Genomic DNA, 21,239 nt, shown 5'->3' on the forward strand with positions numbered 1-21,239 from the left:
ATTTTGAATTTGGATGTATAGAAGAGAGCGAACTACTCTAGCCAATTGGACGAAACTTGGCTACGTCAAGTATGCGTTTCCTCTAGCTCTCTAGATTAGTCACACTTTATAAGAGGATCTTCAACTGTTACAACATGCAAAATTGGTGATCCATACTCAGAATTCAATGAATATACCAAAACAACCTTTCCATTTAATACAACAATTTCATACTAACCACCTCATAATATAAAAGAAAAACAAAACATTGATTCTCCTACTAGTTTCCTCACAGAACTAGGTATCGAACGACGACTCGCGTCCATAAAATAGAGAACAACCTTTCTGAATAAATTAAGATCTCCTCTAAGCATCGTCGGTATACTACAACACTTGAAAACAAGTCGGATGATCAGGGCTTGAAAGGAGAGAAGGCCACAACGGAGTTGTGTCCGCCAAACCCAAATGAATTCGATATGGCTGAAAAAAATTACGAAAGTTTAGTAAGTCTACTTGAACGGTGTTTGAGCAGTTGAAACAGAAAAAGCACTGGGAGTTTCAAGGTTTGGTCTTCTTACCAACATTCACTTCATGCTGCTGCTTTACATTGGGAACAGTGTCAAAGTCCACTGAAGGCTCTGGGTTCTGTTTCATAAAGGACATGCCACACGTCGGAAACCATTACTATAGTGTTTCAAATAAGAGAAATCAAACTAACACTACGCTGTAGAAACCGCGTCCAAAATCATAGAAACAATAACATACAAATTGGTTTATGGAAGGATGCAGCCATCCAGTTGTTATGGCTTTGATGACGGCAATAGCTTCCAAACCCCCCGAAGCACCAAGACAGTGTCCGATCATAGACTGAAACAAAGTAAGGGCAAGAAATACGTAGTCAGAAAAGAAACATCATATGAATTATAAAGAGACAGAGGATCAGAGAAGAGAGATTGCCTTAGTTGCATTGATCTTGATATCTTTAGTGTTCGTGAACACCTTCTTTATAGCATTTATCTCAGCGAGGTCACCAGCAAGGGTAGAAGTTGCATGCGCATTGATGTAGTTAACCTGATAAAGTGAGGGAGTAGTTCACCAAATGATGCTGAGGAACAATCACAAGAACATAAGATAAGTTTACCGAAAAGAGAGAGTACCTCCTCGGGCGATACACCAGCATCTTCGAGGCATGTCTGTATGCACGTAGATACACCAAGCCCATCAGCTCTAGGATCAGTCATATGATAAGCATCACAGTTAATACCACCTCCCAAGTACTCGGCAATAATTGTAGCACCTCGTTTTGTTGCATGTTCCAAGCTCTCCATTACCTGTCAAACCAAAACTCTTCACATGTCAAGATTAAAATTTAAGACAAAAACAGGGTCAACTTCAGTGTATACACTCGACGCTTCAATCATCGTGAATTCATGATAGCTGAGATAGAATTTTGTAGGGGTCCGTCTACTAATATTAGATTATATGATCATTTTTTGTTTCAAAATAAAAATCTATTCAGGCTTACCAATACTCCAGCACCTTCGCCAATAACAAAGCCATCTCTATCTCTGTCCCATGGCCTGGAAGCCGTTTTTGGATCATCATTTCTCTGAGACAAGGCCCTGCATGCTATAAACCCTCCCACCCCAACAGGAATTATGGCAGCTTCAGTTCCGCCAGCAATCATCAAATCAGCTTCACCCCGACGAATGTGATTTGCAGCAGAATAGAAACAATAATTTGAAGTAGCACAAGCAGTCGAAATGGAATAATTCGGTCCCATAAAACCCAGATCGATAGCAAGCAACGCAGACCCCATGTTCGTAATAGCATAAGGAATGAAAAAGGGGGTAATTTTCCTGTGACCTTTCTCTATCAGTGCATGAACACCGTCAGAAAAGACAGTAAGACCACCCATTCCCGATCCAACAAGCACCCCAGCCCGTGATTTATCAAGCTGTAAGTGAAGCAAAACCAACCATTTTAGAGACTCATCTCACTGTTCAAAAAAACAAAAACAAAAAGCCAACAAACATTTTTCAACTGGATGATAATCAAATAGATGCACACAAATATTCTCCATACACATCAACGACTCCACGCATGTCGTACAATTAGCATTGAATTTACACCAACATCCATAGTTTTTTTAACAGAACCCATTACTCTTAACACACAAAATTAAGCTAATCAATCTCATAAACAACCAAATGCTCCAAATTAGCGCGCTCTACCGGAAACCCATCACTCTAATGAGCATTGCAAAACCCCCCCCCCCCCCCCCATTATGCTAATGAACATACAGAAACAATTGAATACATGCAAATGAAATAAAGCAATGACCTTTGATCGGTTATCGGCGCCAAGACCAGCATCCTCGAGAGCTTTCTTCCCAGCAACAAGGGAGTACCGAAGGCAATCGTCGAGCCGTCGATCGTTCTTCCCATCAATGTACCCCTCCGATGAGAACCCGCGGATCTGGCCCCCGAACCGGGTCGAAAACTTAGACGCATCAAACCGGTCGAGCGGCCCGACGCCGCTCTCCCCGGCGAGGAGCTTGTCGTAGAAAGTATTGATGTCGTTGCCGAAGACGGAGACGAGGCCCATTCCGGTGATGACGACCCGCTTCTTCGGGTCCGTCTCACGTTTAGGGGCGGACACGGCAGGGGCGGAAGAGGCGGAGATGAATGAGATTCGCCTGGAGGAGGTGGAGGTTTTGGTAGTGATACTAGGGAAATGGGGGTCCCGTTTCCGAATCGGGTCGAATGGAGAAGGCCGGAGAGTGGAGGATTGGAGGGACTGCATGGCGATGAGAGAGAAAGTGAGTGATACGAGAGAGAGAGAGAGAGAGAGAGGCGACGCCAACGATGTGAATGAGAAGGGCAGAAGAATCTGGTATTTATTTGGAGGATATGGATTTTTCGGTGCGACTGGTACGCCAAAAAAACATGTCATAATACAAACAGTTAAATATATGCGTTAAAAACTTAAAAAAAAAAATTCACAATTTATATAAAAACACGTAATGTACCAGTCATATTCTCGTCAGAATAAAACATTTCTGGATGAGGAAAGTTTTGGCTTAGGAAGTGAAGCTCGTTGGATTCAACTTTTGAGCTGCTCTTTATTATCTGTGTGATGCCACGTCACTGTGGGTAAAAACTATTTCATTTATTTTTTATTTATTTTGTTCTCAAACTCCAACAGAGATCTTGACTCTTGGTAATTGTATAAATTTATGTTAATATTTGTCTTTAAGTTAATTATTAGAATTACTTACTTCGATTATTTCTATTTATTAGTTACTAATACACAAGTATTGAAACTAGAGAATGGTTATTGACATTCTAAAAATTTTATTCTACACTCTTCAAAAGTGTATTTTTCTTTCCAAATATAAAAAGTTTAAAGTGTAGAATGAAATTTTTAGAATGTCAATAATAATTCCCTTGAAACTATTTTGACTTGTCACTCTGCCTATGATTAGTAATACACACAAAAAAAATTTAAAATTTTTTTACAAATTTAGTATAAAAACATATAATTTATATAAATTAAAGAACTACTTCTATGACTTGCCCATTTTAACGTATTTAAACATTAAAACGTCGTTTGAGATTTTACACGTAGGGAGCAATGCACTTCACTCAGAAATGGTTTCGTTGTAAACACGTTGAAATTTTTGTTACAAATCAGAGTGCATTGTCTGGCATAAGTATTAATAATTCTTTTTGTTAAACACAATCAGAAGTGTTGTTATTTGTAAGAAACGCTTTTTAACATTTTCAAATCCATCCCAGATAACAAAGAATAAATATTCATTGAAATGAAGGCGAAAACATACAGAGTTCTTGAAGAACTCCGGATCCTTTTCCACCTAATCCACCTAGTCCGGGATTCGAGGGCATTGAAATTTGATCCAACGGTTACAAACAGTGGACTCCTTTAAAAATGATAATAACTGTAGCCGTTGAATTAAATTTCAACGGTCCAGATCCCGAACTAGGTGGATTAGGTGAAAAAGGATCCACCCTTGAAGAAAAGGCTAAGCAAATTTGGTACTTTATGTGATTATTTTAGAATTTTTTTTTAATGGATTATTCTTTTTGTTTTAGTTTTCATAACAAGGATATTCTGTTAAAGTTAAGCCAATCCTATTCCTAAACTTGATTATTTCTTTTAATATTACATCCTTTTACATATGGTTAAGAAGTAATAGGCTTGTATTGTTCGTTGGGCCAACCAAATTTTTTTTTTCTAAAACAAATTAAATTTTGGTTTTACCTATAAAATCAAAGACAAAAGAACAAAATTACTACATTTTCTTGCTTGTGAATAAACAATTACTAATTAATATTCTATTTGCTAATTGCCGTGGCGTCACAGTTTCTTTTTGTTGAAAACATTGGCAATGTTAAAAATATTTGGCAGATTAATGAATACCCACACAGATTTTCAATACCCATACAGTAATGTAGATTTTGGAAATGAAGGAGATCGTATTTTCAAAAGGTGTATGCTGGAGTTGCTCTATAAATAGAGTGCTCCGTGAACTATCAAAATACAGAAAAAATGAAAGATAAATAACATCAGTATCTATCCGTCCCTCTTTTATTTGTCATCCCCATATGTTCAGTGGCGAAGCCAGGATTTGCCGAGGGGAGGGGCGAAATTCAAAAGAGTGTAAGATTTAATCGAAGCAGTTGCTTTCACATTGGAAAGTGCAAAGTTTTGAATCAATATTCATAACAGAAAACAGTCTCTTCACTAAAGTGGTTGTAAACGGTAGTATGAAAGTCATGTAAAAATCTTACATTCGTTAAGATTAGATTCTAAAAAACATTTAGGCGCTAGTCAGGCAACAAAATGTGGCCTAGCAGCTAGGCGCCTGTGCAACATTTGTTGGAAATTATATATTATATATTATAGTATATAATTTTAATAATTGAATAAAAATATTGTTAACCAATTTCTTAGAAAGGTTATGTTGTTTAGTTGTATTCCCTTGATAAATGATGTATACTTATAGATGAAAAGTTACATCTCTTTGATAAGTAGAAATTGGATTCTATATAAACCCATGAAACCATTGTTATTAAATATAGAAAATTAGAGTTAATTTTTACTCTTGAGAAATAGGGTTTCCCCACTTTGTTTCTCTCATGTTTTGTGAGTCAAATTCCGAGTCATGTCTTGAGAGTGCGGAATATATAAAGTTCGCCAGAGTTCGAAGATTGAAGTGCTTTGACTTCGGATTATAGATTGTTGAATCCTGGGAGATAGTACCGAACTACAGCACAAGAGTAGGGGCGAAATTCTATCTTTAGGACATTGCATTTATGCAAACCTCAATCTCCAAGTTTGTCAGTCATTCTAACTTTTTCTCTAGTTGTTTATATTAATCTCATATATAATTGATGTCGTGAATTTCTTTATGATTATTATCATTGGAATTATATTGTTATTTTTCATGTTTTCTAATATTGCTCCAACAAGATTTAGGCAGGAACCTAGAGGGATCTGCTATCTCCAAATTTGTGTTTCCTTTGTGTCTTCTTTCTAATATTTACGACATGTGTCTTTATTTTAACTCTTAGTTTAACAGTATCAATGTTTAATAATATAAAATAAGTAAGTAACTAAAAGTTCAAAATAAAATCAATCATCACTCCCACTGCCCATCAACGATTCAACATCAACACCAATCCTTCACCTGAGAACTCTTCATCTTTGCAAAACCTCATTTTCTCCCTTCTCGACTTTTTGTCTGTTCAATTACCCAGCCTATCAAACAACAAATTTCATGTAAATTTTGGTTTAAGGAAGCAAGGAAGAGGTACAGAGACTAAAGGGAACGGGGGACAGTGACTGAAGTCTGAAGGGAAGTTAGTGAACACCCCTTATATTTTTTTTGTCCCCACATTTACGAAACAACGCCGTTTCGTTTTTTTTTTTTTTTTTTTTTTTTTTTTACCAAGACCAAAACGATATCATTTTGGCCTGGAGGTTTAAAAGAAAAAATTGAATCAGCTTTGCTGCTGCGCAACAGAATAGGACACCGAATAGCAATGGCGAACCAGTCGGGTTTTCCAGCGAGGGGACATTTTCTTTCCAATATTTGTCATCAACATAATTCACCATGTTAACAAAATTAGAAGAGAGGGGTTGAACCAGATCTCCAGAACTGTTTTCCGGCGAGAGGAGGGGTGGCCACCACTCCTCACCCTCACGTGGCTTCGCCACTGCTTGTGTTATAGTTACATTGTGATATTTTATACCTGCTTCGCTTTTGTCACTAGTAAATGTTATCTCTCTAACTTTTACCTATTTATAACATTTTTTCTATTTTTTCAAATTTTTTGTCACAATTTTCTTCACATCCCATTTATCACGAAAAAAAGGTATTCCTGAAAATTACACGATCTCAATGATTGTCTCATAATTTCCAGAGATATTTCAATTTGATTGGAATGTGAGACAACATGTCACATGTTAATTGAAAGAAAGATCTTTTACTTTCAAATATCTCTTCAATTATATAAAGACATGCGGCATACAATATAGTCTACCAGTCACATTTTTTAGGTCCCTAATTCTCGTGCTGGTGTTGTAGCCAAAACATTAAACAAAACTGATAATTATATTTAGGGTTAGTCTTAGTTTACTACCCTGAAATTTTCTGGTTTTTAACATTTGGTACATGAAGTTTTTTTCATCTCAGTCTGGTACCCAAAGTTATAATTTTGGGACATTTTCATACATCCGTTAAGTTTTCCGTTAGAACCTTTGTTAACTAATGACGTGGCGCCCACGTGGACAACAACTGGATGCCACGTGTCAATACGGGCCCGTTTGAATATTAAAAAAATTAAAATACAAAAAATACAAAAAAAAAAAAAAAAACAATCCACATCCGTCTCCTACCTCCCCCCCATCCCCTCCCTCCCTTCTTTCCTCTGCAACCCGCACCTCCATCCCTCCATCTCTCATTTGCAACCCGCAAAACCCTCCCTTCCATCTCTCATCTGCAACCCACACCCACCTTCGCTTCTCTCCTCCACAACCTGCTTCCCAGCTCTGATGAACAAGTATCTGATTAACAAATCAGAATCAATAAACCCCCTTCTCCAATCCCTCCCCATCCAAAGTGGTTCACTTTGGTAACACCAATTCATCAGAGTAAGAGCTAACAAAGAATGTAATTTCAAAAAAATGTGCAATTTTATCATAATTTAAAAGCAGTTTATTGCCCCATAATTACAAAAACAGAAAAACCCACAAAATCCCATTTTTTTTTCTTTTTTTAATTTCTAATTACTGTTTCAACTTCTAGGCGCTTGCGATGTTTGCCGAATTCCCATCACATAAAACAAACTGTGAGATTTAAACGTGTTGTGTAAATAGATTAAACAATTCATGAATTCAACAGAAAAGGAACCCTAAAACAAGTGATTGAGTAAGCATTCGGGTAGAAATTTGAATTTTAGATGGATAAAATTTGAAATTAAGCAGCTGTTTCTACATACCCGAAAGCCAAAGAGGGAGAACGATTAGCTGATGTATGAAAGTGTCTTAAAATTATAACTTTAGGTACCAGACTGGGAACATGAAACTTCATGTAATAAATTGAGATTAACCCTTATACTTAAGGTGGAAACTGGGCTCGGCATAGTCACCTTGGGCTTGATCAAGCAACCGCATAGCCCAAACTCCTTGGTGCGACCATCACTCTCTACGCCGTCGCATCACCCACCGTACTCGCCAAAACGGCGGCGTCATCGGAGAGTGCACGCCACCGTGTAATCATCAATCGTCGCTGTGCCCACTTCCCACTCACTCCACCCGACCCACGACCGACGACGTAAGGCCCGAAGCGAAGAAACACGGCAAAGAAAACTAACAACTCTCAGCAGTCTCTCTCGTCTTCTTCCTCCGCCAACTGGGTAATTTCCCCTCCCTTCTCTACTTTTTTTTCCTCACCACATGTTCAATGCTGTCTGAATTTTTGTTGGTTTTTTGAAAAATACCCAAGAAATGATAAAAAAATTTGGAAAAGAAAGCAAAGAATCGTAATTTCTGTCATTTTGTTTGATGGGTTGTGTTGTTATGTGTTAGATAATGAGGAGAACACACTTGTTCTTGCCCAAGAAGTTAGGTTAAGCTCAGTTGGGTGGTGGGTTTTTCTTTAGCTTAAAAGAAATTGGAATTGATAGTCTTGTTTAGATTAGGATGATCTGTAGAGTTGTAACCTTTGGAATCGAAAGCAATGCTTAGTGTACGCTTACTCTCTGCCGGGTTGCTGATGAATTGGATTGATAGAAAAGGAAAGAGGAAACGGAAATGACTAGGAGGGGGAAGAGATATCTGAAATATTATAGGGTTATGGATTTATGTTGCTTTGAGTTCCTAGTAATGGTTTAGTTTTTGTGTGAGTGACAACGTGGCGGCTGAATGTGTTGTTTTGTTCTTTTTTCTTTGCCCGCTTTAATAAACTGATGGTAATCGAGGAAATTGTTGAAATTTTTTTTAGGGAAATGGTGTTGAAGGTCCAACAAAGTGAGGGGAAAAGGAGGTCAGCGAGGTTAAGCAGCATAAACGCGGAGGGAAAGAGAATCATTTCAGTAAAGAAGACTATAACCAAGCAGAAGAAGAAAAGTGCAAGACTTGATTCCAAGATACCGAAGAAACCGCCAACTGCTTTCTTCTATTTCTTGTATGTTCCTCCTTCCATTCCCGTTTAGCTTTTCATTTATGTTATTAGACAGGTTTCACTTTCTAAATTTAATTGCATATATGTGCTGTAATTGATTAAATTTCCAATAGGCTCGATGATATTGTTGTTTGATTGTCTTAGTCCTATAAGAACACATCATCTTTTTGCTTGGCTGAAATCGAGTTCATCATCATTCGTTGTGCTTATGGTTCTGGTTTTTAGTGTTCATATCATGGCTAGTTGAGAGAATCTTCAGCTTCTTTATCTTTCGTTATTAGAGGGAGCAATTTCCAAATTTAAGGCCATTGGGTGATTGAGGTTTTACTGTCCTAAACTGGATTTTCATGTGTTTAAGGGAGGATTATCGTAAGGAACTTCAAGAGCAAAATCCAGGTGTCAAGCAAATGCGTGAAGTAAGTTTATGATGCGGTAATTCGTTTAACTTCTTGCATGCTTTTCATTTCTTACTCATCCCATCAGTTCGATTGTACATGAACATACACCACTTTCATATTCAGATTGGAAGGGCGGGTGGAGAGAAGTGGAAAACAATGGCATATGAGGTTTGTGGTCTCTGTATACTTCAGTTGACTTCTTATGTTTTCGTTATATTTTTGCTTCACTTTCTCTAAAGTTCTGTATTGAAGATCCAATAAAATACGACTCTCTTCAACCTGGGTTCTATTTAACTTAATGTTCTGACTAGTTTTGGTTAAAATATATGACCCGTTCACCAGCATAGACTTGCTTGATGTGCATGTAGTTGTCTTTTTTCACTTAAGCTATTTATAACTTAAGTAATACTGGCAGAATCATGCAATGATTCTTTCTTAATAACTGTCCATGGTTCTCACCATTTGGACTATCTTACTTTTGCTCATCCAGTGGCATGAAGCATCAAGCAATATTTTAACTTTGACTGTTTACAAGTGTTCCTAACAATGGAGATTTGGCCAAAAATAGCTCATAGAATTGTTTCTTTGTTCTTTTTCCTTCCATTTTTTTCTTATATTAGGAAAAGGTTCAATATTATGATATAGCCACGGAGAAACGAGCTGAGTTTGAGAAGGCCATGGCAGAATATGCACAAAGAAAGGTAAACTTGCGTTGCATGATCTTTGTGGTTCATAAGCCGGACCTTATCTTGCAAGCCATGCCGAGTGGTGGTCAATTGCAATTTACTAAGCAGATTTCTAACATTTGCAGGATAGTGGGGAGGATGAAGAAACCGAGGATGATGAAGAGGAAGATTGGTCTGACTAAGATATCATGTTTTCGTATGGTGGATGTACACAAGTTGTATACAATTCATAGGTCCTGGTCGTGTATCTTTGTAAAACCGCCACACCTGTATCGTTCTTGTCTATATCTGTTCACAATTCGATTTTGGTAGCGAGAATTCAGATTTTAACAGTTGGGTTTGTGCTTTATTTAATGGAAGATGACAAGTCTAAACCTTACTAGGAACTTCTAGTTTTAACTGTCCCCAGGAAATTGTATCGAATAACTCATTTTCAACTCATGTTCTTGATTCGTAACATTTTTCGGTCAATTGTCTTGCCCAGATTCAAGAATATGTCTTCTTTTCCTCCCTTTCGTTTGATTTGGTTTTGTAGTCGGCAAGAAACTTCTTCAATTCTTGCACTGAATAAGATGTGTTGAGGGAAATCTGGTTGAATGTAAAATGTTCTTGCACCCGATGCTCGGGTCCAAATTGTTCTTGTTCTGTGAAGTTCAGTTTATGTTGCCAAGGAATCAAAATCCAGAAATCTAAAAGAAAACCTCTTCTCTTAGAAGCCGTTTGATAACCATTTCGTTATTGGTTCCCGGTTGACAAATCCCACAAAATATAGTTCACTGCTGAGCCCACGCCCTGTGTCCGAAAATGACGAAAAATCAGCAAGTTAACCACACAAAAATAGCAGAACAACGTGCTTCAGTTTTGACGGATTTGGACGGTGAGGGTGACGTGACACCGGAACTGCGCTTATCAGGGACAAAGTATCGCAAATTCATTTTTGGAGGGTTAAGTGAGATTCGCGTTGAGTTTCAGGGGTATTTTCAATAAACAAAAGCTTTACTGAAATGTGCATGTTATTGAAGCAGGTTCATGGTTTATAGATACCACACCAGCAGCTCCTGCTGCTATTGCCATTGGAGCTGTAACTGCACTCAGTCCGGATGAACACATGACCGGAATCTTGACAGCTCGGGATATCGAATATGCTGCTGCTAATGTTGGTGTTGCCAAAAATACGATTTAGGCCAGAATTCAATTCCGAGTTCTTGTTTAATTTTCTCGTTTGCCTACTTGGGACTCGTTTGGGTCCTGGAATTGGATTGGATTGAATAACTCGTAACATAAAATGGTATATGTATAGGTTAGCTCGCATTACCTTCTCGACCAAACCAAGAACCCCGGATTTTGAAGGACTTGTACACTTCCCTCTCTCGGTTTGAATGATGTCTACACCTTCCTGCTCCAGCATCTCTGCAAGCTTGATCTGTCATTAATTCCAATTGCTTGGTTAAACCGAAATCATGTCAACATGCATCGACATTCACTTAATTGTTTCTTCTGACCTGATCTGGGAGGCTTAGCGTATGAGGTACCGTGACTGATAAGGTCACAGATGGAAGAATCCTCTTGGTCTCCTTTGTTAAGTTCAATATCTGCAAAGGAATTCAACAGAACAAGAAGAGAATCCGATTAGTATTCGTGCTCGGTATATTTTTGCTTAATTTGCAAGAAACTCAGCCCAATGATGTACCTGCTCTGGAGTGAAAATCACGCCCATCTCATAAAAGGAGCCGTAGTTTCCAATCTCAACCTGCAAGAGTCATCAAATTCATATTGCGAACGCAACCCAGTAAGCACATTTGCGATACTTTTCTCAAATGATTTGGCTTTCCCTTGAAGGGAACCAGGTCAGACAATCGAATTCTTGGCCTGAAAGTATGAAAGGGATTAGTTTGCGCACGAGCCATCCGCTCATGCTTCAACTGCAGCTGGAAATGCCGCTGGATCCACAGAAGAAACACAAACCCGCAGAATGGAAAGATCCTTAATCAATTAAAAAACTTTGATACATGAAAACTGCGGTGGAAAATGATGATCACGATACGCTTACAAAGTGTATGAATATACCGGAAGAGAAGTTAAACCGATAGCAAGCTTCACCAACTCCGGGTCACAAGCTATGTCCACAAGAGTTGCTCCTTCCTACAGATGCAATGGCACATGATATTATAACATAAGAAATCCAACATTAGCTTGGAAATTGATGAAATTTGACACCGGAAAAGCATGTAAGAGAGGATGATTTGCAATTTCGAAAGCAATGTGCTGACAGGTCTAACATATCTCGATCGCTTGGTTAAAAAACATAATCTTTTTTTGTTGTTGAAAAGTCCATCATTAGTTCATAACTTCATCTATAAGCAAGCACGAAACAAACCTGCTCTGCAGCCATAACGACTGATGCAACGTTTTCTTTGTTAAAATTCTGCAAACCTGAAATAATCTGTAAAAACACAATCTACATCAGAATTCTTGGATATCAAGGCATGAACAAAGTAACTGAAGCAATGATTTTCTCAACTTCCGGGGGTGAAACATGGAAGAACTAAGGTAGTTTCTCTTTTGCTTCTCCAAAATTTCTCAGCAACCAAACAAAGAAAAACACAATGAAAACGTCACATGCGCAGTTCAGTTTATGGGAATTGGGATTCGCTTTACCTTGAGAGCTCTGCGTTCATGAAAGTCCCTGAGGACTAATTCCTTGGTAGCTGATAGGAGTGCTTTTGTGCTTAAAGTGTCTTTTTTTCAGAGCCAAACATGGCCTCGAAGGCAGAGAGTTACCCAGAAGAGGGTTGTGGGTAGGTCTCAAACTGGAGAGAGAGGACGGTGAGGTTTGTAGGCAGACTGAGGCCTGCATCTCTACTCCGGCAGTAGGTTTTCAGGGTTAGGAGTTGGAGGGAGAGAGATAAGAGAGCTTTGGCAGTGGCAGCTAAAATGTTTCAGAAGAAGATAATTTGGCTGCCACCTCAACATAAATACTACGATATGTAATTTGTTATACTTATTTTAGGGATTGTATGGCACAAAGGTACTACTAATGAACAAAAACTTGGGTCCGACTTCAATGCTATGAAACACTAAGTGCTACGATTTTGGTTGTTAGATTTGATTTTTCCAACCATTATAGATTTCTCAATGCTACGTACCATTGAAGATAATTTCTAAAAATCTTTTCTTTCAAGTCTGATTTCTTCTTTTGAAACATTTCGGACCAATTAAGTGCAAATATAACTAGATAAAGTAACTGTACAAGTAAACTCAAGAGTTGTAAACACAAACTTAAGCCCTCCCAAATTCATGAAGATCAAAATCCCCTCCCAAGATAACCCTGGAATTCGAGAGATTTTTCAGTCTGATTGGAACACGGGGCGGGTATGTCACATGTCATTATATAATCTGGAGAGATGTTTTTTTCAATTGTCTCTCAAGTTGTACAATGACATGTAGCGTATCATCCCCTGTTCATGTCTTACCGAAAAATCTCTCCAAGACTTCTATCCACTCTTGTAACACTCACACCAGAGATATGTCATCTCATGCATATGATGCACTCAGCTAATTCTAGTATCGGACCGAAAGCAACCTCCACGGCACCACCATATCCATATATATATATATATCACTTACTCATTCGTCTCTAATTCTCTATAGTCTTGGTTGTATAAAAGAAGGGGGACGGCCTACAAAGCTCATATAGGAAATATAAGTAGGAAAGATCATGGGAGCCGAAGGATTATTTGTCTTGTAGGACATGTCTTCTTCAATGTGAAAGATTGAACAGATGAAAAGGATCGAGATCATACAGTTATCCAAAATTCAAAACATGCATGCGACGCAATGATAGTATGGGTAGGGGGATTCTAATTTGCCTTTGGTAGATTCCTTGCTTTCCAAACTAGAAGGAGGCAAGTGGCTTGTAGCTCAAGGAATCGATAGTGTTTAATCTTACACTCAAAATCTTGTGTTTAATCTTCCCTCTATAATATAAGGAAAATTCTAACATGCAACAATATTACTCGAGTAACGTCCCATGCCAATAATAACCAATGATGAGAATATGAGTGGATGGATGAGATGGCACCGCCATCTGCAGTCAAGAATTTTTCGATTAATAGAGGCAATGCCATTAGATTTGTACAATCCAAAGTGATTTGCTGAATTAAATTGCAGAAAATTCAGAATTTGTGAAGAAAAAAGAAGTTAACTGATGATTAACTCTCTACATAACCAACATAATAAGCATACTAATTAGCAACATGACAGAACCAATGTGCTAAGTAAATAACATAATCTCTCCTTCTCAATTTCCAATCCTGGAAACCCATTTAGCCAGCAACTTGATCTGTCAATTATACCCTTCTTGAAGCAGTAGAAAACCAAGTACGTAAAAAGAGAGTCGGAAGACGAAAACAGAGACACCAAAAGCCTCTCAAAAATGGCATCCGTAAAACAAGTAGAAGAAACAGAGGCTGAGCAGCAAAACCACCGCCTCGAACGCCGCCACGATCTTGAAAACCACATCATCGTAAAAAGAAAGCTGTAGATTCAGCGGCCGGAACTTAAAGGCAGACCCCAAATACTTCCACCTCAAACTCCACGACTCTTTCTTCATCCTCTTAAAGAACAACCACCTCTTCTTTCCCCCACCCACCATCTTCTGCTCACTTTCTCTCTCTAGTTTTCCCATCTCTCTCCCTCTCTCTCTCTCTCTCTCTCTCTCTCTCTCTCTCTCTCTCTCTCTCTAGATTTCAGCCCGTTTGGTTTATGGGATTGGGGGATGTGGTGGTTTTATCTGGGGTGGGGAAATATTCGGTTTCTTAGGAGGCAAGTACGCTAGAATGTAGGGAGATTGAGGGGATTTTGGCGGCGGGTTAAGGGTGTTTTGGGAATTTTGTGGGGACCAAACCGCTCCGCGTTTAGATGGAGTCAATGGGTTGTATGAGCGCCTCTAGAAGAAAATTATACAATCAGACCAATCCCAGGAATCATCTTTCCTTCGTTCCACTCCATGGAATTATATATAGACTCATATCATAAGCTGTTTCTTGGTATCTTATTCCCCTTTTTTCTTTAATAAAATTGTAAAAATATGAACAATACTAACCAAAAAAAAAACGATAACTTCTATTTCTCAGATTTATTAACTGAAAACAACTTATATGACACGAATACATTGCTACGTAACATTATGCCGACGAAATGAAGACATATAAACATAAATTTACACATGTATTTATTTCATTGACACACAACATCATCATAGCAGTATCGTACATGTGTCATATAAGTCTTTCCCTCTTTCTAAAAATTGCTAGAGCATCACAATTTTTTCTCACATTACTATTTTGAGGATTTCGTGAATGAAGAAAAAGAAACAGACGATAGATAAGTAAGGACCGTGTTGACAAAGATGAAACAAACATGATTGGGGACGGAAAATTCGAGCGCATAAATAAAAATTGGCAAATTTTGAGTTTAGTAAAGTGCCTAGAAAAGTGTGTTCTACTTTCTACATCCATGTTCGAATTTTCCTTTACATAATTTAGGTAAATTTATATCATTTGTCAAATGAGAAAATGCAATTGAAGAATAATTTCTGTCAATTAATTTAATTCAAAAACTTTTGATGGCGATATTTTATAGCAAAACAAGAGAGAAGCAGATAGAATGTTGCACGTACACAGTTGACAATTACATGCATGCAACTCCATTCCGTTCGTTCTAAAGTAATTGGGAAACGAATTACTTGGGCGACACATGCATGTAGTAGCTATCTAGTTCATATCATTCTCTTGGGATCTCACCGAAAGTGAAAAGGCAAGGTAACTTCACAACCATGGTACCTAAAATTCCTTTCTTCAATGATTTTTTAACTTGATGCAAGAAGCTTTCGAAAATCTTGAGCTTCAGTCTAAACTGACATTAAGCTTTCTAGGTTTTTTTGGCGTGTGATTTGATTCTCATTTCGCTTTAGTTTTTTATTTTTTAACCGAATCGATAGCATGATTCCATTGATTTTTCATAAATTAATTCCAAACACAAAGATATCTTTCAGGTTAAAATTAAAATATTTAAATTCGTGATTTGTCTTAAATTAATTCAATAGCCAGCAGTACGTTTTATAATACAAGCTGCCTATTTTTTGTTCTCTCGCCTAGCTAGTCGAGGAGATCAGCAACACAGTGACTAGCAAGCAGTTATTAGTTTTTATATATTATTCAGATGCTCTAATTTAAACAAATGACCAGTTTGGTCCAAAGTACGTATAAAAAATGGAGGTCATGCATGCAAACACCTGTTATACGAGTTGCTCGCTCTGTTTTGCCGACAGTTTCAAACAACAAAAAAAGTTCAAGCATGCGCACGCCTGCAGTTCACTTTATATTTTGAATTATTCGTTCTAGTTTCCACAATGTAGGTAGCTCCACATATACATTTCATTTGCCTTTGCCGGCTTTGGTTTTGGTCTTCCTGCAGTGCCTAAAACACCAAATCATCGTCCAGGCCATGTGCTTTTCTATATTAAGTTATTAACTAAGATTTTATTGAATTTGATCATTTTGATTTACAATTCATTCTGTATACTTTCTTTTCAAGGCATAAAAGCTACTAGCTATCTTTTTATTGTTCAATATATGTTTTTCCACCATTATATGGATGATTTATATAATGTTGTTCTATGTACATAAGGTCTTTTGTTTCTTGATATTCTACTTACGCGGATCTATAGATAAAAAGATTGAAACTTGAATGCAAATAGATGAATACTTACATCGTTGTATCATAAAAAAAAAATATTAAAAAAAAAAGTGATTCACCAATCAGTATTATTTTCTAGTGATATTCTTTTCACTTGTAATTGAGGGGTTGGTCTTAAGTTTAAATTTTGTAAATGACGAGTTCGATATTAATTTATTCTCACACCTCTTAGTTTAAATATATTGTAATATCAAAAAGTAAAATGAAATTCTAATTGTGGTATTTGGGCGCATATATGGTTAATTTAAAATTTAGAAGATGTTAGAAAAAAAAAAAATTGACTTCAACCATGCTCCTTGTAATGCTTTTAAACTAGAGATCATGATTGAAGTAAAATTTTGTAAGGAGCATCTTAATTAGTACTTTTTCTATACAGTGATATTGGGCGAGGGTTTTTGAGCTGAGACACAATTATTTGGATAAAGCACAATTTGATATTGAACTCACCATCCAGAATAGTTGAATTTAAGAATTTCAAATTACATATAAAGAAATATACCACTATATCGTAATACTTGAGTTTGAGTCCTTGAAACTCATTCAACGAGCAACACACTGATCACAACTATAAGGAAGTAAATGAAATGAATAAATGTCTTAATTTGGATGCGATGGGTTAACTAACAAGTAAGGGCATGTCGATTTAGTGGTGAGGTTAGGGGTTATGGGAGATATGCCTCCCAAGACGACACTAATCATTTTCTAAGAAAAAAACGACGCTATTTATCAAACTACCAGTTTCATATTATTTTTTTGTTGTTCTAATGATGAGGAGGAAGAGGATAAAGAATCGACCAAGTATGAATTTTGTAGAAATGAAGAAATTTGGGGTGTGGAAACAAAAGGATTAATTGGGTATTGAGAGCGAAAAGAAGAAGGCGGGAGACTTGGATTTTTTTAGAAACACCAAATTTCACGTATGTTACACCCGCACATATGAATTTTGGCATTTGTGTTTTCACAAAGTTAGGTTTATATGGTGTTTCAATTTAGATATCTTAATGTGAGGTTTAGCCTACAAACTAACAGCAAAAAATTATAATAATTTTTTTGTAACGATTATATGCGGAAGACTTAAAAACCAAACAGTTCAGATAATTAAAATATATTACGAAGTGGAGCATACAAAAGTATCTCTCTTCTTTTAGATGGATTACAAGGATATTAAGTATTTGTATTATATATGTTCGAATGTATTACTAAAAGAGCTTATTTGAAGAATCCATCGATTGAATAGCTCTGTCTATATAAAAAGATTAATGCAAGGAGACTAACTATTTAGATTAAATTTTGTAAATCATAAGTGTTGATCATTAAATTATTACTTAAGTGTTGATTAATATGCTTATTTTTTATTAGTGACACATCACATGATTAGTAAGTTTGGTTTAAAAAGTTGGTTTACCCAGTGTTACTTATGGGCTCATTTGGATGTACTTTCAAAATGACTGAAAGCGTTTTTAGAGAAAATATTTTTGGGTTCCAAAAACACTTTAAGTGCTTTTTACAAGAAACACCGGTTATGTGCTTCTTTCAGGAAGCACTTTAAGTGCTTTTCCAGGATTTATTAACATTTTTACTAAAGATTGTTTCCAAAAAATATTTTCATCAAAATCACTTTCAATCATTTTAAAAGCACATTCAAACGAGCTCTATATAAATATAGGAAAATGTCATGGAGACAATTTTTTAGACCATATTTTGTAAATCAAATGATGTAGTAGTTGATGGTTGAATTTCATTTTTAATGATTTAAAGAATGAACTCAACCATCAACCATCTCATCATTGTCTATAAATATAATCTAGAAAATGATCTCTCTAATATCACCCATAAACGTATATGTCCAAAAATCCATTACTAAAATAGCATTTAATGCCATCAATTAAAATTACGTACAACGGGGTTTATGAGCCTTATAATAGAATTCATATACAAGATATGAACAATTTAGTACTACGTTTTAGTGATATTTCTTTTTAATTGTACACGAATTTGAACCACATATTGCTAGCTCATTGTGAGATTAAGTCCACACTTTCCCCTTAATGTAGAAAATATTGTTTGTTCAAAAAAAAAAAAAAAAAAAGAAGTAATGAGTGTTATAGGCATACGGATATATGCACGACTATAAATAATTCTTCCTCCATCGACACATGTACACATTTTTTCTTAGGTAATGTTGATCAAAATTTTTAAACCAAAATTTATAAACCAAATGATGTGGTTGTAGATGATTGAATTATTAATTAAGTATCGATTAACGTGCTTATTTCTTATTGGTGCTACATCATTTAGTTTGCAATTTGGTTTAAAATTTTTTTGTCTCCTTAGCATTACCCTTTTTTCCTAGATTTGTATCTGCTTATTATGTACACAACACGTATTTGTGGCTTTGTGCATGTAGTGTGCGTATTTACAATTGCAAAGAATAATTTAAAAAAATAATGTTACGGTCAGTCATTCATGGACACGAGAGCAATTGATCGTGGCACAACTCTACAATAGAAGCACACAAAACATTTCTACCAAAAAAAAAATTAAAAATAAAAATGAAGCAACCACATATGTTTATCCTTCAACACATTTCACATATTAGGAAATTCCATCTCAGGTACAAGCAAAAGAATAAGATCCTCTCCAGATCCTCAAATCGTGTTCGTTCGTTGTATATCGTGCGATCAGTTTTTGTCAGATATTGTTCATGTTTAATTTTAAATTAAAATATTTAAAATAATTTATGATCGCATGATGTACGATGAACGGACACGATTTGAGGATTCCTAAGATCCTCACAATGAGGATCGGGGAGGATTCTCATTACAAGGAAAATTACCTAACACCAACATCACAAACGCAGAAAGACATTCATTCCCTATAAATTACCTAATTAAGGTCTCAGTCACTTTTAGCAACAGTCATATCAGTCTCTCCTGCCATTTGCCAGGAGGAGCAGCGAAGACGATGCCTCCACCTCACTGGCTTTTTCCTTCACGTTCTCGCGCAGCGCCTCCAGCGACGCCTTCATTTTTCGAAGATCTGCCCGGCTAAGCTCACGAAAGCTCGGCGGTTTGCTTTTGAGAGGCAAACCCATTGCTTTCAGTACAGCCTTGTCAAGCACAATTCCCCTTTTCTTCTCAGCCTCCAACTGGCTTTCCATGTCCTCCAGTTGCTGGTTAAGCCTCCCTGCTTTTTCATCATTCTTTGAAACCCTAAATTTTGATTTAGGGCACTCCTGATTTAGAAACCTATCTGCGATAGACTCCACATTCGGGTGCCCGAACGAGAAGGGCTTCCCTCCCGGAGAGAAAACAAGGACGGCAATCTCAGCGCCGCACAGGGTGGCGAGCTCGTTTGCTTTCTTGAACAGGCCAGTCCTGCGCTTGGAGAAAGTCACCTGCCTAGAGCTGCTATCCTCCACCACTTTCATCTCAATTTTTCTCCTCCCCATGGTTAAATGGGGGAGTTCTGATTGGAAAATTTATGGAGAAGTTGGTGGAAGTGAAGGAGTTTATATAGGGCTAGAGATATAAGGACCCCAAGTAAAGGTTCAATGTTTCTAATATTGGTTTTTAGCCCTTAATTCTATTAGAAAATTGCTGATATACACAGCTTTTAATTATCTTTCCTTTTTGTTATTGAAAATTTCCATATTGCATTAAAGTTGGCCACTTTGAGATTGCCATCATTGAATTCAAATTTTGCACCCCAGATTTTAAAATTGAATGAGCAAAAGAAAATTTGGATTACAAATTGGGTAACGCTTGAGAAGTTAAATTTGTTATAAAAAAAAAAATGGTAAACTAAATGATTAGTCACCAATAAAAATAAGCACGTCTCTATCAATGCTTAATTAGTAATTTAATCATCAATTTTCATGTCATTTAGTTTACAAAAATTTGTCTACAAATTTTGTCTCTCTTTTTGTAGTTATCTAATTGTTTGAGTTTTCCTATAAAAATGGCAATAGGTTATAACCTAAAAGAAAATAGCATTTTTCTCTATCCTCTAAAGTGAGAGTGATGCTTACCCCATTTGATTGTCATTAGATTAATTTAAATTTTGATATTCTTGTCTCAACTAAAACAAACTAATCTAATCACAATCAATATGAGGTGTTGAGCATCACCCCCCACTTTGGGTGGTGGGGGTTGTTCAAAGTTTCACTCGAAACAAAATGAGAGGTGAATTCTTTCAATTAGGGAAACGATAAACGTATACTTTTTCTACTTCTCACACATTTTTGTTAAGTCATGTTTGTTGTTTTTGTTTTATTTATCTAATCCAAGAGCCAGAAATTAAAAAATGTACGAAGTTAATGTGAATTCTTTCAATTAGGGAAACGATAAACATATACATTTTTTTACTTCTCACACATTTTTATTAAGTCATGTTTGTTGTTTCCGTTTTATTTATCTTATTCAAGAACAAAAATTAAAAAAAAAAATCACAAAAAGTTAAAAAGAGTGTGAAAAACATCAAAAAGGTAATAAATTTGTTAGGTCCAAGGAAAATGTGATAATGCATGGCCCTCTAAACTGGCGAGTGGAAATTCCAATGAATATGGTTACCAGCAGTTGCATATTAACTTACCATTCTTTAATTGCCAACGAAGTTTTTTCCTTAAATGATATTTCCTTGAATGTACTATAGTTTCTGGCAGGAGTTTTATTTTATTTTTTAAAATGAACATCTCATGTTTAATCT

General features: G+C 36.5%; 3 protein-coding genes and 1 pseudogene across 4 annotated transcripts; 1 reads left to right on the forward strand and 3 right to left on the reverse strand.

The window, feature by feature from the left end:
* Positions 1–173: 173 nt before the first annotated feature.
* LOC137728913 (3-oxoacyl-[acyl-carrier-protein] synthase I, chloroplastic) lies at positions 174–2,911 on the reverse strand. The gene is made up of 7 exons (XM_068467714.2): positions 2,323–2,911; positions 1,505–1,936; positions 1,137–1,310; positions 937–1,050; positions 745–846; positions 558–624; positions 174–459 (listed from the first exon to the last, which is right to left on the reverse strand). The coding sequence occupies exons 1-7, from the start codon at positions 2,782–2,784 to the stop codon at positions 392–394; spliced, it is 1,419 nt and encodes a 472-aa protein (XP_068323815.2). The 5' UTR covers positions 2,785–2,911; the 3' UTR covers positions 174–391.
* Positions 2,912–7,629: 4,718 nt separating this feature from the next.
* Positions 7,630–10,244, forward strand: LOC137730001 (high mobility group B protein 14). The gene is made up of 6 exons (XM_068469061.2): positions 7,630–7,922; positions 8,510–8,692; positions 9,048–9,105; positions 9,211–9,255; positions 9,708–9,788; positions 9,899–10,244. Exons 2-6 carry the CDS (start codon positions 8,514–8,516, stop codon positions 9,953–9,955), a joined length of 420 nt encoding a protein of 139 aa, XP_068325162.2. The 5' UTR covers positions 7,630–7,922; positions 8,510–8,513; the 3' UTR covers positions 9,956–10,244.
* Positions 10,245–10,370: 126 nt separating this feature from the next.
* LOC137727805 (uncharacterized protein ycf23-like) lies at positions 10,371–12,706 on the reverse strand (annotated as a pseudogene). The gene is made up of 9 exons (XR_015951915.1): positions 12,432–12,706; positions 12,151–12,216; positions 11,841–11,915; positions 11,670–11,756; positions 11,464–11,523; positions 11,276–11,365; positions 11,090–11,196; positions 10,818–10,941; positions 10,371–10,565 (listed from the first exon to the last, which is right to left on the reverse strand). The product of XR_015951915.1 is annotated as an uncharacterized protein ycf23-like (transcript).
* A 6,724-nt stretch (positions 12,707–19,430) lies between these two features.
* LOC137727397 (agamous-like MADS-box protein AGL29) lies at positions 19,431–19,990 on the reverse strand. The gene is given in 2 exon segments (XM_068466266.2): positions 19,431–19,464; positions 19,466–19,990. Coding segments are annotated over 2 exon segments (552 nt in total). The 5' UTR covers positions 19,984–19,990.
* Positions 19,991–21,239: the final 1,249 nt, after the last annotated feature.

Source organism: Pyrus communis, chromosome 10 (assembly GCF_041283825.1).
Source record: "Pyrus communis isolate YQ-2024b chromosome 10, ASM4128382v1, whole genome shotgun sequence".
NCBI classification, from domain to species: domain Eukaryota; kingdom Viridiplantae; phylum Streptophyta; class Magnoliopsida; order Rosales; family Rosaceae; genus Pyrus; species Pyrus communis.